Here is a 15359-nt window from a genome sequence, read left to right as displayed (position 1 = left end):
GAACAACGAGACGTCATCCTGCTTTTAGTTCTCACACTTTTCTCTTAAAACAAACAGTCTTTTCAAACACTAATCGACATCATCGACAGCTTCCTGTTTGTGTTTGCGGTGATCGTTCTCAGCTAACTGTTGACCTGCGTCTCTCTCTCTCTCTCTCTCTCTCTCTCTCTCTCTCTCTCTCTCTCTCTCTCTCTCTCTCTCTTCTTTGTTAATTTGTCCTGTGAGCTCTGAATGTTCAGACATGGTTGGGAATGAAAACTGGCAAATGTTCACACTCAAACAACCTCACACTAGTGAAATGAACACCTGCCAAATGCTGAAAGCCACTACAATTTCCCTCGAGGAGGGGGAGTGAATCAAAATGTTGCCAAACACATGTACTCTTTTTGAAATCATAAAATCAGCACGACGTTGTTAGAGAGATTCTCCTCTTTAATAAAATACTTGAGCTCAGCACAGAAGTGAATTCTGATTCCCAACTGTAAAACCTGTGTGCATCGCTGTGTTGAAATGACAAGGATTGTATATTTTCAGTTTTGTTTTAATTCGACAGTCGATAAATGCAGAAAGACGGCAGCGTCACCAGAAAGAAACAGTTTGGAAATATCTAACTTTAATTATATTTACTGTGTGTGTTATGCTTCTTCATTAATAGGCCACTAGAAAGTCTCCACTGGGATAGTTTTTATGTAAAAAGAGGCCAGAACATGCCAGCATTAAAAAGTAACCCTGTAGTGATTAGATCATTGTAATTGTCACCTGAATTATTAGAGCACGGATGAAGAAACATTATTTAACCCATGGAGTCATGCAGAAACATTTGCATTTGTGTATGGGATTTTTGTATGCTATGCTTACATGGGGTTTCCATTATTGCATTTAATAGATGACAATTGAATTGTGATCAAATCAAAAATGTACTGAAATACTGAAAACAAAAATTCTAAAATGGTAGAATAAGCTGTAGTGCAGCAACAGTGACAAGGTGTGACAGGCTTATATACAGTATATTTAAGGTCCATTATTACATGACATGAACCGAAGAGGAAGTTATATTTTATCCCTCTGTGATTAAAATAATTTCATGAGATGTCAACACATCTTCGGATCACATCCTGTGTTACCTACAGTTGTTGTATATTTGTGAAGGTTTTATTAATATATTTCTGCTGTTGCAAGTACTCGATTATTGAAGGATGATTTAAAGCTTTATTTTGATCCATCCACCTTTCTCCTACACTGACTTCATGCAGGTTAAGCTCGTAAACATGCATGCTACAGAAACCTGGTACTCTTGGTATTCTGTGGTAGAATATTCCTTTACGGTCTCTATTGATGTGTCAGAGGGTGAGAGGCATTCAGATGCGTTTTGTCTTCAGGCCTCAGCTGACCTGTAATGTGATGGGAAGCTCCGATCCAAGGTACAGCTAGAGGTCATGTTTCTGTAGGATTATTGATCACCTCATCGGATTATTCGCCTTCGTAATCCTGAGTGGTTTTACTTGCATAGCTGGAGCTTTATACATATCTTCACACTGGCCTCCTCCACTGCGACACACAGGATCTGTGTTTGTATGAACTGTAGAGAGAGCAGATCTCACTCCTGCAGCCTACCTGTGCTGTGTTTTTGGTGTGTCTGGAGGGATCCACCCACTCCGTTTCAATGAGGAAGAGGAGTGATGATGCTCCTCTGTTACCTGGCAGCTGAGAATCACCAGGCTGGAGATCTCTGTGGAAATGTCTTCTACAAGGAGCAGCCTGCACAGAGGGGAGGTGCGCTGTTACTGCAGCCACACGTGTATTGTACTTACAATATGCTCATTACAAACAACCAAAGGGACAAAAACTCTGCATTTACCTTTTTGATTGATTTGTTGCTTAATGTTCCATCATCTAGTGTCGATATCTGCCACACTGACGGGTTTAAAACTCAGCGTGTTTATCAAGAAATCCACACAGTTAATAGAGATATTTGGTTTATAGGTTCGCTTTGTTTTGCTTCCCCTTGTTTTTGCTTATCAATTTATAATGAATGAATGAATAAATGAAATGATTTATTGAAGACATGCAGATCATAACAATTATTAAATATTTACATGTGTTCACAACGTTACATACGTACAGTTCATGTATAAATGTACGTCATCCAGAATCCTCTACAGTCTATTTCAGTCTGTTTTTCATATAAACATTTTATTGTTTTGACTGTGATTACATCTATTAGCTGAAATGTTTCTCTGTTGGTACATGTTTACAGGCGTTCACTAAAAAAAAAAAAAAAAAAAAAGGCCTACAATTAAAAAGCAAAGTGTCTCTAGGTGTCTAAATAAAAGCCGTCTCTCCGAGGTGTCTGAGCGATTTGCTGCTTAATGATTCATGCTGGCAGCAAACACAGAGTGTGGGCACTGAGCTGGACTTATATATAGGGGCGTAAATAGAGCAGAGGAGACGTGTTTGAATTATTGATCGGGACGTGCTGTGGGATTGTTCCCGCCCCGGTGTGCTGCTCACCTGGTAACATAAAGCTGCTGTTCGAAGCACCTGTGGCGGAGGCGTCCCGCAGGGCGCCACCAGGCAGGAAGAACACCGGCACCAAAAACATCTGATGAATACCGTTTTGGCAGGAAAATATTTCAAATTCACTGCGACTTTATTTACTACCTCTCTGTTTGCTGATGTCATGTTTGTCCACTGCCTAAAGCAACATGAACTTTATTCGCCTACAGCGAGTCACTGAATTAATAAGAAGGCAGCACTGCTACAGAAAGGCTTTATTTTACCACCTGCTGGCCAGCAGAGGCTGTTTGTCATCAGGAGAGTTCAACACGAACATGAAATCTAATAGTTACAGTCTGACAGGACAAGGCAGCCATTATACTCCATTTCAACCAGAGTGGTGCCGAGAAATGGCACTTTGACACACCATAACTTCACAAACCACTTCAGACCAGGACATACTGTCATAATACTTCTTATGTCCCTCTCTCTCTCTCTTGATCTTATTTTTCCACTACATTTACTATTAATTGTTGCTCTCCAGATTACCATTTAACTTTTATTTATTGCTTGTGTCGGTGGCAAGGACACCAAATTCTCTTTCCTTTTAAAACACCCTGAAAATAGTAAAACAAAAGAAAAACACACAGATCTGTAAAAGGTTTCTACTGTGGATCACTCAGCAAGATCCTTAAGCCCCAACAAGTCAGCTGGTGGCAGTGGGCTGCTGCTCCTCCTCCTCTATGTGTAGTTCAGGTTAACTGTGAACTGCATTTGTTCAATGCAAAGAAGCAATTAATGCCAGAGATTTATAAAACTTTAAGGCACCTTTGTTGCGATTGCACAGTAGTAGTAATTTTTTTCCCACTTATCTGAGAGCAGATAATCTTCCTGTGATAGTCGACGCAGTCTCGGGGAATAAAGTACGTCATTGTGCCTTGCGGGATTTGACAGCTTGTCGCTGCTGCAGCACTGCGTTAACATTCCATGGCTTTTTGTACTGTAAAGATATACGAGGGATATGAACACCATTGGAAACTGAAAAACTGGCAAAAATTATAAATTTTTAAACATTTGTTACAGGATTAAGTAAAGGGCTTTCACGTCATTCATCTACTGAAAAGGTAAACCACAACACCTTCATTACATCAACCACAATCAACCACCCGTTGTTCCCTTCATTTCCAGTAATTAGCTGAAATGGCTAATCAATGGATGGAGTCTTATGGAGCAGAGATGCTCGGTTCCTGTTTGTACATCTAATTATATCATCCACTACTCTATGAATCTATAGAGCTTTACCATTTAATTCTATCCAGTGTGGCATGAATTGATCTAATTATAATCTAGATATTACTACAACTAAACAATCACCCCGTAATAGACATCATAGACATTATAGTGGACAATTTTCTTGCCATAAAGACACAAAAATCAGTATGATGTTATTTCGAGTTGATTATTTAACTGTATAACCAATTCGTCACTGGCTCGTAGCACTAACCCCTTGTTAGCTTTCAATATATATTTATAAGATGTGAAAGGGAATATTTTAATATGAATAAACTGTCCAGAGTTCACAATGTTGCTCCCGTGAAGTTATTGTGCGGTATATGGAAAATTGTCAGTGTTATAAACCTTAGAACACAGTAACAACCAATTTATTGTAGACCGGCATCACTGTTGAATAACACACAATCGCAGCACCATGCAAATTTTAAATGTGTATTAACAGCATGTAACTGAACACCACAGTAAACGATAAAGGCCCGGGTAAACATGTGTTTTCATCGTCTTAAATTTGTTAGACCTGAGTGCGTTCTTTTTATAAGTTCTAACTGCATAAACTGATGAAAATACAAGTGATATTTATCAGGTTCTTACAATTGGTAAAACTGTCGGTTGTATTAAGATGAAGGGAAACTTTGCAGCAGAAGATAATAAACCAGCTGAACACAGCAACCGTGTTGCTGATCTGCAGAGCATGAACTGAATTTACTTAGTGGTATTTGTGATGCCAGAACAGGAGGGAGAAAAGTGAAGGTAAATCAGATTAAAGAGTAAAAATTATATACATTTTGTAGAAATAAAACACATTTGATATCATATGAGGGCTTTGCTTTGCTTTGCTTTCTGCTGAACAGGCTTTCATAACTATATAAGAGAGATTGATTGTATCCTATTCTACAGTACAAATAAACATGTTAATGAAATGGTTTATTCCAAACTGCTAAAAGTTGAATGTGCATCATGACCTCTGTGGTCCGGGACGATATCGATGAATATTTTAAGTCATTATCGTCTGACTGAACAGACGTTTCCTAACAACAGCAATAAAACTCAGAAGCTTGCTCTCAGCGGGTTGTGAATGAAGTGATTAATAGTGAGGGAGTGAATAAAAACTGTGTGTATCAGTGCTGTGGGCTGTTTGTGCATCAGTCAGTGTCAGACAGTAAAAGACGTCTGCACCGCTGACTGGGTCGCTTTCACACAAATCTCTGTTCACACATGAGAGAGTGAGCGAGCGAGAGAGCGAGAGAGCAGTCTCACCTCCGAGCTGCTGGAGAGTCTTTATCCCGACGCTCCAGACGAGCAGCGCCGACCAGCTGCGTGAGAACGAAGCCTCGGAACGACATTAGTGTCAAATATCATCAATAATTTGTCTATTGATGTGTTTTGAAATTCTTTCCATTAGTCAGTTCACCTAATATCTTTTACAGTAACACCACTGAAATGTAATGTGAGGCAGTACAGTGGAACGATGAATGTCCACGTTCTGAGGAGATTTTCTCCAGCTATTTCTGCTTTCTTCCCAAAGTCCAAATAAAAATGCCTTTTAAGTTAGCTGCAGACTCTAAATGGCTCATATTTGTAGATGTGAGTGTTTCCATGTTTGCCCTGCGATGGACTGGTGAGCCTGTCCATCAGTCAGCTGAGATCGACTGAGACGTCTTATCGTTACACGTTCATTCTTTATTTTCATCTTACTTTATGAGAATTAGCTGCATTTGTGAATGAGAAAGATGGGTCACCCTGACATTTAAAATTTTTCCATTCATGCATCTGCTTGTACAGAAAAGTCTTAATAACCTGTAGTGTATGCTCATTATTTCGAGGCGCAGTCCTATTCTTAACCTTTTGCGGTCATTGAGGGATCATTTAATGAGCTTTATTATAACTTTACCTTTTGCGAGAGAATTTCTGTACATTTTGATGGCTTGCTGTGGCTTGCTCACGAGGTGGTCTCCCCCCCCCCCCCCCCGGATGGCTCATGATAAAAACATGAACTGTCCTATTGACTATAAGGTGTGAGAAAGCAGAAAGCAATCATCGCGAGCCATCACTGTCGGCAGAAACTGCTCTCATTTGGTTGGACAGCTTCACAGCCTGAATGCACAAACACTTCCAGCTCACTGCTTTACAGCCGCCCTGTCGTTCCTCTGAATATGAATGCTGCACAAGCTGAGGCTTTTTTTTCCCCAGAGAGAGGAAAAGGAGTCACGCTGGTTGTGACATTGTGAAAGAAAAAAGAGATTGAAACTGCAGAAGGTGTCGGGGAGAAACCGCTGCCTATATTGTAAAGTCAAGATTTTCTGTGATACACTTTGTCAACGGTGTCAGTATTTATTTTGCATCCATTCCTGCATGTTTCAAAGTTTATCCTTCACGGAAACGAGGTGGAGGATGTTACACTTCTTCAGTGGCACATATAGGAAGCTGCAGTGACGGGAAGAGAGCACATAGCAGCGTAAAATCCCAGACGGTGAGACCTGAGGTGAGGTTGCTTGTCACAGATGATATTAATCCTCATTTCTTTCCACTGTCCTGCGCCTCCGTCCCTCTGCAGGAGAGCGGTGCGAGCTGTCCTCTCGCTCGGGCCGCTGTGCCGCCGGGGTCTGCAAGAACGGGGGCTCCTGCGTGAACCTGCTGGTCGGCGGATTCAAGTGCGAGTGTCCGCCGGGCGGCTACGAGAAGCCCTACTGCGAGATGACCACGCGCAACTTCCCCCCGCACTCCTTCGTGACCTTCAAGGGCCTTCGCCAGCGCTTTCACTTCACCCTCTCGCTCACGTAAGCAACCCCGCCTCCCTGCAAAGAGCTGCAGCTCACATGCTGCAGCTCACCTGCATTACCTGTTCTCTGTGAGTCACTCTTCATCCACCTCCACACCCCCACTCATACATGCACGTCCCACACACACTGACCCCCCCCCCCCCCCATGATAGTGTTTGATAGCAATTATGGGATCACTGAACACCAGCCATCTCCTGTAGAGCCACTTCAGTATCAGAGTACAGCACCTGAGCTATAAATAATACAGCGCTACAGCTAAAGTGTGGTGCATGTTAGCTGTATGTACAGGGGAGCGGCCTGTAAAAGAAATATTGTTAAATAGTGCTGCGGCTGAAGGGGCTGTAGGTTCAGGGTGCAGGCTGACATAACGCCAGGATAGGATGTACGTACTGCAGGCAAGAGTGAGTCGTTTTATCTTCTCATCTGGATTCCAGCAAAGTCTCACTTTCATTTTTAACAAGATCCTATTTGTTAAACCATGAAACTGCCCCACGTCACATAACATAAACGTAACACACACAACGTGTATTAGAGGCAAGACTCACTCAGTTCCGTTCTGGTGATCACAAGCAGGCTGAAAGAAAAGTTTCAGTTGTGACAGAAGTTTTCCTTCACGTGAGAGGTGACGTCAGTGCGAACGCCAACACTTACACTGAGAGCTGGAGGTGATATCTGAAGCGTGATTCACATTCATCAAAAATAGCAAAGACTTCAGCTTAGGACCCCTTCATTTTTCCACACAACGCAAAACCACAAGGCCAACCAGACGCATCAGGGTCACTTCAGTGTGTTGGTTGTGAAAACAGACGCGACGGCCCTATTTGAATTTTTTATTTCTTGTAAATGAAGTCCGGGCGGCATTCGGTGCTTCACATATACATGGTTGATCATCAGAATGTGGCTTTTGAGGGGGAGGTGTTTCAAAACTGAGCAGATGAACTGTGAATCATGAACACATGCAAACACAGCAGGCTCCTCGGACCTGCATGGATTCTTCCATGCAACGAAACAAAATAGAGATAAAAGCTGTCCGTGCTGTTGGATATCTGTCACAACAAGTATCACCGCTCGGCTGCTACCAAAGGGACCGTGTTCTGACATCTTGCCCGAATTTATTGTGATTTTTTTTTGTCGCCGTAGACAAACTTGGCAGGTGCTCACACTGACAATGGGCTGGCGGTTTAAATGATTTTCCCCCGTGAGCTTGACTGACTCGGCCCTTCTTTAAGCGAGGTTCAGATGACAGCCTTTTTGATGGGGAACCGCTCAGACCAGTTTTTGAAAGTGGTTTCCATTTCACTGGAAGGTCAGAGAAGCTGTGAAGAGTGCCGATACTGAGAGCTGGAGGCAGGTGAGCTCAACAAGTGGCTGCGTCACCTGAGCCCGAGCTCAAACTGTGGATCGTGTTCACTCAGACTGCCGGCTAATTTTAGGTGTGGACCGCTGCAATTAAGGTGAAGATTTCACCCAGAGTTTACAGTGTTATGACATCAGCAGCGACAACGGAGCATTTCTGAATACAGTGATTTTGGTTTCCAGGTTGTTGTTTTTTTTTAAAAAGTGGAGAATTACTGTGTCATTCTGGGAGATAAGTTAGATTATCAGTCTGAAGGTGCGTGCTGGACAGTATTGTTCAGACCTCAGTTAATCTGTGAGGCTGAAGTTTTCAGGGTTTGAAGTATTTTTTACTGCTTTTGTGGTTTGTGTTTTCAGTCAAATGCTTCAGAATTGAAACAGACGATTTAAGTGATGTGAAGATTTTTTTGTGACATTGTTCATTGTTTTATTTTATTATCAAATTATAATTCTCATCATTCAAATAATTTCTAAATATGTTAATCTGGTCTGAAACAACTTCTTTTGCTTTTTCCACTCTTATTTAGAAAAAAGCCAACTCAGTCCGACTTTCAACAACACTAAGTCAGCTGCTGTGCCACATCAAATGTCAGTCATTTGACACCAGCGTCATTGTTTTGCTGGTTGTTGTTTTATCTGTGAAAGTCCATTCTGAGTTTGTCCGAAACGTCTTGGCTTATTTGGCAAATCAGCCACTGACACATGCGGTGATCGGACATTGTTGACCTTCTGGTCACATTCAACATGAATGCCAACAATAACTTTTTCTTTTGTTGCACAAAATAAGAATCCAATACAGAATTACAAGAAATAAATCTTACTGTGCAGAAGAGTAAAGATGCCTAAGAGACTTATATATAACCCCCCCTATCAATAACCGTTACCCTAATAAAAATAGAAAAATATAAAAGGATGAAGGAACAACAAGCAGAAAAAAACTAACCTAATAAAAACTGTCATCTAAACCATAAAACATATCAACACAGATTCAGTGGGATGCTATTTAAACAGGAGATGAATAATTAATTTAGCCATAAAAAGATTCATATTTGGCCTTTGTGATCATCTTCAGTCAAAATCAATCCAGGAGTTCTTATTTTAGTATATATTTCATATTTCAGTCTTAGAGAAAGTACTGCAAACCTCTGAAGGCTTGTAATGTGAAGTATTTCACCTCACATGAGTCTGAGTGTCTTTATTTCTCACTTAGAGGTTGTAGAATCAATAAGAGGGTCGTCGCCCCCCCCCCTCCCTCTGCACACATCGTATGCACTGCAGCGTGTGAGCATAGCGTGACAAGGATTCATACATAAGGGCAGACTGGTTGTTATTTTTACTGATGGCTGCCTAATGTGACACAGTGATGCCAGTTAAGTCAGTGTTTAGTTCTGGCTGATTACCCTTATAGTTCAGAGGGCTCAGGGGGGCAAGGCGGAGCAGCCTTTTAAATCGATACGTCAAAGACTGAAGGGCCACCGAGGACGGGAGACCCCAGATAATAATGCTCCGTGGCGTTTTGTGTTCCTTGCTGCATGTGTAGAAGCAGCTCGGGCCGCACTGTCTCCGCTCTCTCTCCATTCTTATCCGCTGGAGCATCGGCATCTCTTTTTTTCTCTCCTCGGAGGTCGTGATTATCGTTTTCCTCAGTAAGCAGGTCAGTGGTGCGATGCCCCCTGGCTGCTTTCCAGCTCAAGAATACTGCGCAAACAGCATCATGTGCAGTATACCCTCCAAGCCTGCAGACCTGAAGAGTGGGATGGGGGGGTGTAACTGCTCATGTTGTCTGACAAATATTTGGAAGCATGAATGGCATCCTTTTTCGACAGAGAAAATGCCTCTAACAGAGACTCGTTTGGGCAGAATAGATAAGAGCATAGCAGTAATAAATAGAAGAAAATATGTAGTTCTTATGAAGAAAATGGAATAAATGAACATAAAATACAGATGCCAGTTAGTCACTCATTCTCCTCGGCTGCCCCGGTGGGATGAAGGATGAATAAATGTGTTAGTCAGTGCTGGATCTTTTATTACGATAACACACTTTCAAACATCCCAGTGACCCATTTCCACAGAGTCAAATTACTTATGACCACAAACCACAGCTGACAGGTACAGCGTGTTATTTATAAACCACATTCTGTTATCCCGAGGAAAAAAAACCCCAAAAAACCCTCTTTTGAACTACTTGTATTAAAATATGCATTAATATGCCAGCTTTATCCCACGCGGCGGCCCGGGGACACTCGGTTTGCACGTGGTAATGTGAAACCGAGGCTGGCGCTGCAGCTGTCTCCGGTCTCCTCCATGAGGAAATATATTTTGAATCTGTCGTTGTCATTATCCTGAACTGTCTCCCTCCTTACTCTCAGTAATGGGTCCCCCCCCCCCCCCCCCCCCCCCGCCCCCCCCACCCATCGCCGTTAACATTGCCCTAGTTTTCGGTCTCCGCGTTGTTGTGTGTCACTTCATGTGGCTCTGCATCTATTCGTGGCACGCAGATCCTTTGACTGTGTTTGAGCTGAAAAAAAAACAACTTTTTATTTCCCCCTGACTTGTGCTCATGATTGACCTCATCTGTTAAATCTAGAGAATGTGTTTGTGATAGTACTTCATACTTCAAAGTGAGTATCCGTGAGCAGTACTGTGCTTCCTTGAAGGACAAGACAGTATTTTTAGCCCGAGGATAATGTGTGTGGCGTCAAAAGGAAATTTGGAGACCAGGTTCATTTCTGAAAAGCAGCATGTCACCCAGAATAAAGTGTTGCGTGTAATTTACACAAGATATATTTGTGCCAACAGTGTCGCTTCATTTTTGGAAACATTTTTGTGTGTGTATGTTTGTGAATTTTATATTTATCTATGATTTGCTGAGAATATCTCTGGCTGGAGTGACGTGTGGGTTTTCTCCAGGGGCTCCTGTCTAATAACATGCATGTGTGGATAATGTGTGTGTGTGTGTGTGTGTGTGTGTGTGTGTGTGTGTGTGTGTGTGTGTGTGTGTGTGTGTGTGTGTGTGTGTGTGTGTGTGTGTGTGTGTGTGTGTGTGTGTGTGTGTGTGACATTCTGTGTCCTGTTCAACGGGATGAACAGGATTGAATTTGTCAATTTGTAATAAATTCTCCTATTTTTTTTCAGGTTTGCCACCAAAGAGCCCGACGGCCTGTTACTCTATAACGGCCGCTTCAATGAGAAACATGACTTCATCGCCATGGAAATCATCAACGAGCAGATTCAGCTCACCTTCTCCGCAGGTGAAAAAGAAACCCCTCATATTGTTGTTAACTTTCAAATCTGCTTTCGTTTCAAGTGCCGTCATTTACGGTTTTGTTCCTCAGGTGAAACAAAGACCACCGTCTCTCCGTACATCTTTGGGGGCGTCAGCGATGGTCAGTGGCATGTAGTGGAAGTTCACTACTACAACAAGGTGAGCAAGACCTTCATTTTTAAACGTTTAGTTTTCCCAGTAAAAAAGGAAAATTTTGGCTTTTGTAAAACACATTTTTGACGTTGGGGGGGAAAAAAGGGTTTAAGCTCGTCTGTCTTTAAGCCAGAACTTTTCTATCTAAATGAAAAAAATGTTTTATGTTATTTGTTTATAATGTGCATAGCAAATCATTGACTATATATATATTTTTTTTTTATATAAGTTGTGTATTGTCTGAATTGTGGTCTATTAATGTTTTATAAACTGAGGCTGCACATCATAAGGATATTTAAAAAAATTTTTTATTTAAGTTCAAAGTTTTAACTCATGATTGAGTTCCTTGATTTACCAAATAAATCAGGAAGAGCAATAAATAAATAAATACTAATTTTATTGCCTCTTTTAAGAAGATAAGAAAAATATAATATATAATCTTCATTATAAGGGTTCCTGAGAATGTTAGCATGAGACTTTGTTTTTTATTGGGTTGTTGTTTTTTATTGTTGATGTTTTCACCATTATTATTGGGCAGCGCGTTTTGTCACCTTCATCAACGACCATGATGCCGACACTCTTTGTTTCAGCGGAGGTCGTTTTTAAAGTGCCGCAGAAATAAAGTTGAGTTGAATCTCGCAGAGATTCTCTGTAGCGGTGAAACAAGCCGGTATTAATAGATATACAGCTTTACGGTAATGTTAAAGACGGGTAAGTGGAAATAAAATGGGTGGAGACGGCAGACTAAAGTGAGGATGCTGCGGTGATGACTGCCAGCTGACGCTCCGTCTCGGTGGCCTCTGAGACGTTGTGACTGGAGTGGGTGTCAAACAAAGTGCAGAATGGAAACTGTGAGCTGTGCAAGTTAGTTGTTCTTCGTCTTTAGTGCTGCTGCTCCGTCTGACTAAAGAATCACTGCTGACAGGCGGATGATCTGGAAGAAAGCCAAAGTGCCAACTAGACACTGACGGAGAGAGAGAGAGAGAGAGAGAGAGAGAGAGAGAGAGAGAGAGAGAGAGAGAGAGAGAGAGAGAGAGAGAGAGAGAGAGAGAGAGGCAGACAGTGTCGGGGGTGTGAATGAGTGAATGAAAGCCAGAGAGTGGGCTGGCACTGGATCTCCAGACATGCTCAGATTGGACTAAATATGTTTGACGAGTACATTTCTCTGTAGCAATATCACAACAACTCAATCAGCAGAGGAATGTCTGGAGCTGTTGTCTCTGCTCTCTCAGTATTTTCCCACCCAGGACCCACACACAGGATGTCACATTTTACTCTATTGAGAAAGTCACTTTGCATCATAAAGATGTTGCCAGGCAACTCCCCCGCCGTGTCCATTTTCTATTCAGCATATATGATAACGTGGTCAGATTTTAGCCGGCACAGCGATGGAAGGAGGGGGGAAACTTGTTGGTTCTTTGCCCTACAAACATTACAGTCTCATTGATGACATTGATGCAACTCTGAAGCAGTGCAGACTTCTCATCCTGACGAGTGGTGTTATAGAAATAACACGTATGAGAATAAGTGTCGTGAGCTGGTTGCTTGCTGAGTTAAATATGGAGTAAAATACACAGGTCACATCGTTAAGTCAACCTCTACAGTCGAACATAAACCGGTACTCTAATGTAAAGATTCTACAGACATAATGATGTCCAGGTTCGCTTGAGTTTGTTGCAGCGGCTTTAGCTTTGCTGTACGTCACAGATTGTAGGTAACAGCCGTGTTGAGCTCCACTGCTTCATATCATCATGTACGTATTGGTGGGTGATATTATGCAGCATAGCTCAACGCCTCCACACGCCATCATGCGGCGGGCTCGTTTGGCCTTATTTCTGATGTGTCGTTGCAGAATGATCAGGATGGTAAAAAGAGCTGAATACTATTCATCCTCATTATGAGAGCAGTGGTGTTTATATATGCAGATTTTAAACTACGCACTCAAAAGTCATGTGACTAAAAACATTATACATCTATTTTTTTGATAGGTATTGTTAAGATGTGACAGCAGTTGACTGTGGGTGTCATCATGATGGCGCGAGGCAGGCAGCTGAACTTTATCAGTTTCTTGTAGCAACAAACAGCAAGGAATCGGCACTTATTAGAGTTTGCTTATTAGGAGACGGTAATGATATGAAATGTACAATTTGCTCTACAGTCACAAATGCATGAACATTGAAACGCCTCAGGTCATGACCTGATCAGTCCTTTGCTGAGTAATAAAGCTAAAGAGAGACGCAGTCCTCGGTTCGTGACTGGAGGTTTTTTGTTTTTCTTCAGTCTGTGACTGCGGACAAGTCTGCCTCTATACGACAGAACTCCTCTCGCTCACTCAACAACACACACACACAACTGCAAATGTGCACAACACGGCAGCCACTTTACGGCCGTCAAACACTCGTTTCTGTATCTCGTACCTGGAGAAACGCTTACGCCGTTGCATTTTTCTGACTTACAGGCCAAACACAGGTACTTCACCAACTTTTCAAGCCTAATTAAAGCTGCGTTTTTTACGTTTAGAACGACATATTATTATAAGAGGGGAATCATTGCAAATGAAGGCCCACGGGCCTATATGACCAGGTTTAGTTTTGATGGAACAGGTAATGTAGTAAGTAGTGATTCCTCCTCTGGGTACAGAACAGTTGAACCTCTGTCACAGGCGCTGAGTGGGTCCATTATATCCCACATGTAGCATATTTTCAGTACATGTCGGTGGTCCAGCCCACATCTCAAGCTGAACTAATCCTCTCTGTCCTCCTCTCATATTCCACATCCTGCGAGTCGCTGAGGTAGAAACCTGGCTCCTCCCACAGGAGGTATCCCACGGTGGCCCACTCTGACCCGTCCCTGTCCACAGGGGGTGGGGCAGGGTGAGTCTGGGGGGGGGGGGGGGGGGGGCATTTTAGATTGAAATGTGGCTTTCAGGGTAGCGGGGGACTGTGGAGAATGGCAATGACCGCTGCCTTTGTGTTTGGCTCGGCTTCCTTTGGGACCAGGGGCAGTGAATGATGCGGCCCCGGGGAAGGTGCCCCTCTCTCACTGTTCTCCAGTGAGGACAGAAAAGCCAAGCAGGAGAGGAGCGAAAGGAGGGTAAAGAAAGGCAGAGAGAAGTATTGACTCGGGCTTTGAACGGGGACACTGCGCTTCAGGGCCAACCCCTCTTGTTGCTATGGTTTTCTAGTCAATCTTAGATCCCATATTTGTGTTGCTTGCTGCATTGCTCCGTCTGCACAGCCCCTGTCAAGCCCTCTGACAGAGAACTCATATTCCCATAATCCCATGGAGCTGCGAGCGAGAGCGCTGGGTAATGTGGCACAGAGCAAATATGTGCGCTCCAATCAGCCCTGACAGGACGGTGTTTTTCTGTGGCAGTAAGACGTCCTGACAGACAGTCATTATTGGAGAGTCAATAGCCGTGACTGATGACAGCAGAGGTCAGTGAAAGGAGCGTCCAAGCTGGAGCGCTGCCTGCTTCAGAGCTTTCACAGCGAGGGAAAAACCGTGGAAAAAGAGCATGTCGGATGATTTCACCTTTGGCAATTCACACAACATGTTTGCTTGTTTCATCATCGACAAATTTGTAACAAATTGGTTTCGAGGAGTATTAACTGGAAAGTAAAAGCCACCTCCGCCCTCTTGTCTCTGACTGCTTAACATTTCCACAGCGTAGTGTGGCTTCCTGTGGGAAAGGTGCTCAATAACACGGCCTGTTTGTGCTCTTCCGGACTCTCAATTGAGCCTCTCTGTAAATTGTACCCACCATCTTCGTCTTCATATTTCCCACAATGCCTTTCAAGGGGGTCAGTCGATCCTGTAAATCAATTACACAAGCTTGCTCCAATAGCTGTCATGCCCAGCAAAGTAATGACCTTCTTGATGGATCCATGTGCTTTCCATCAGACATAAGATATTTATCATCCCCACTTTCACATTTCCGTTGTTTTTACCTTTTTATTTCTCTTTGTTTCACATGGTTTTTGTTGCCCACAAGTGAAAATGCTCAGATCCTTTTT

General features: G+C 42.7%; 1 protein-coding gene across 1 annotated transcript in view; it reads left to right on the top strand.

Moving 5' to 3' along the window:
- The window catches only part of celsr2 (cadherin, EGF LAG seven-pass G-type receptor 2), a gene marked incomplete at its 5' end in the record, with an annotated part of 63958 nt that overhangs the window by 29225 nt on the left and 19374 nt on the right, over positions 1-15359 (top strand). Inside the window, 3 exons of the mRNA XM_080462231.1 lie at positions 6344-6566; positions 11061-11176; positions 11261-11349. Coding sequence (XP_080318357.1) covers positions 6344-6566; positions 11061-11176; positions 11261-11349 — 428 coding nt within the window. The remainder of the gene's footprint in view (positions 1-6343; positions 6567-11060; positions 11177-11260; positions 11350-15359) is intronic.

Source organism: Lipophrys pholis (assembly GCF_963383615.2).
Source record: "Lipophrys pholis genome assembly, chromosome: 4".
In the NCBI taxonomy this organism is placed as follows: domain Eukaryota; kingdom Metazoa; phylum Chordata; class Actinopteri; order Blenniiformes; family Blenniidae; genus Lipophrys; species Lipophrys pholis.
This window is presented reverse-complemented; position numbering and strand designations above follow the sequence as displayed.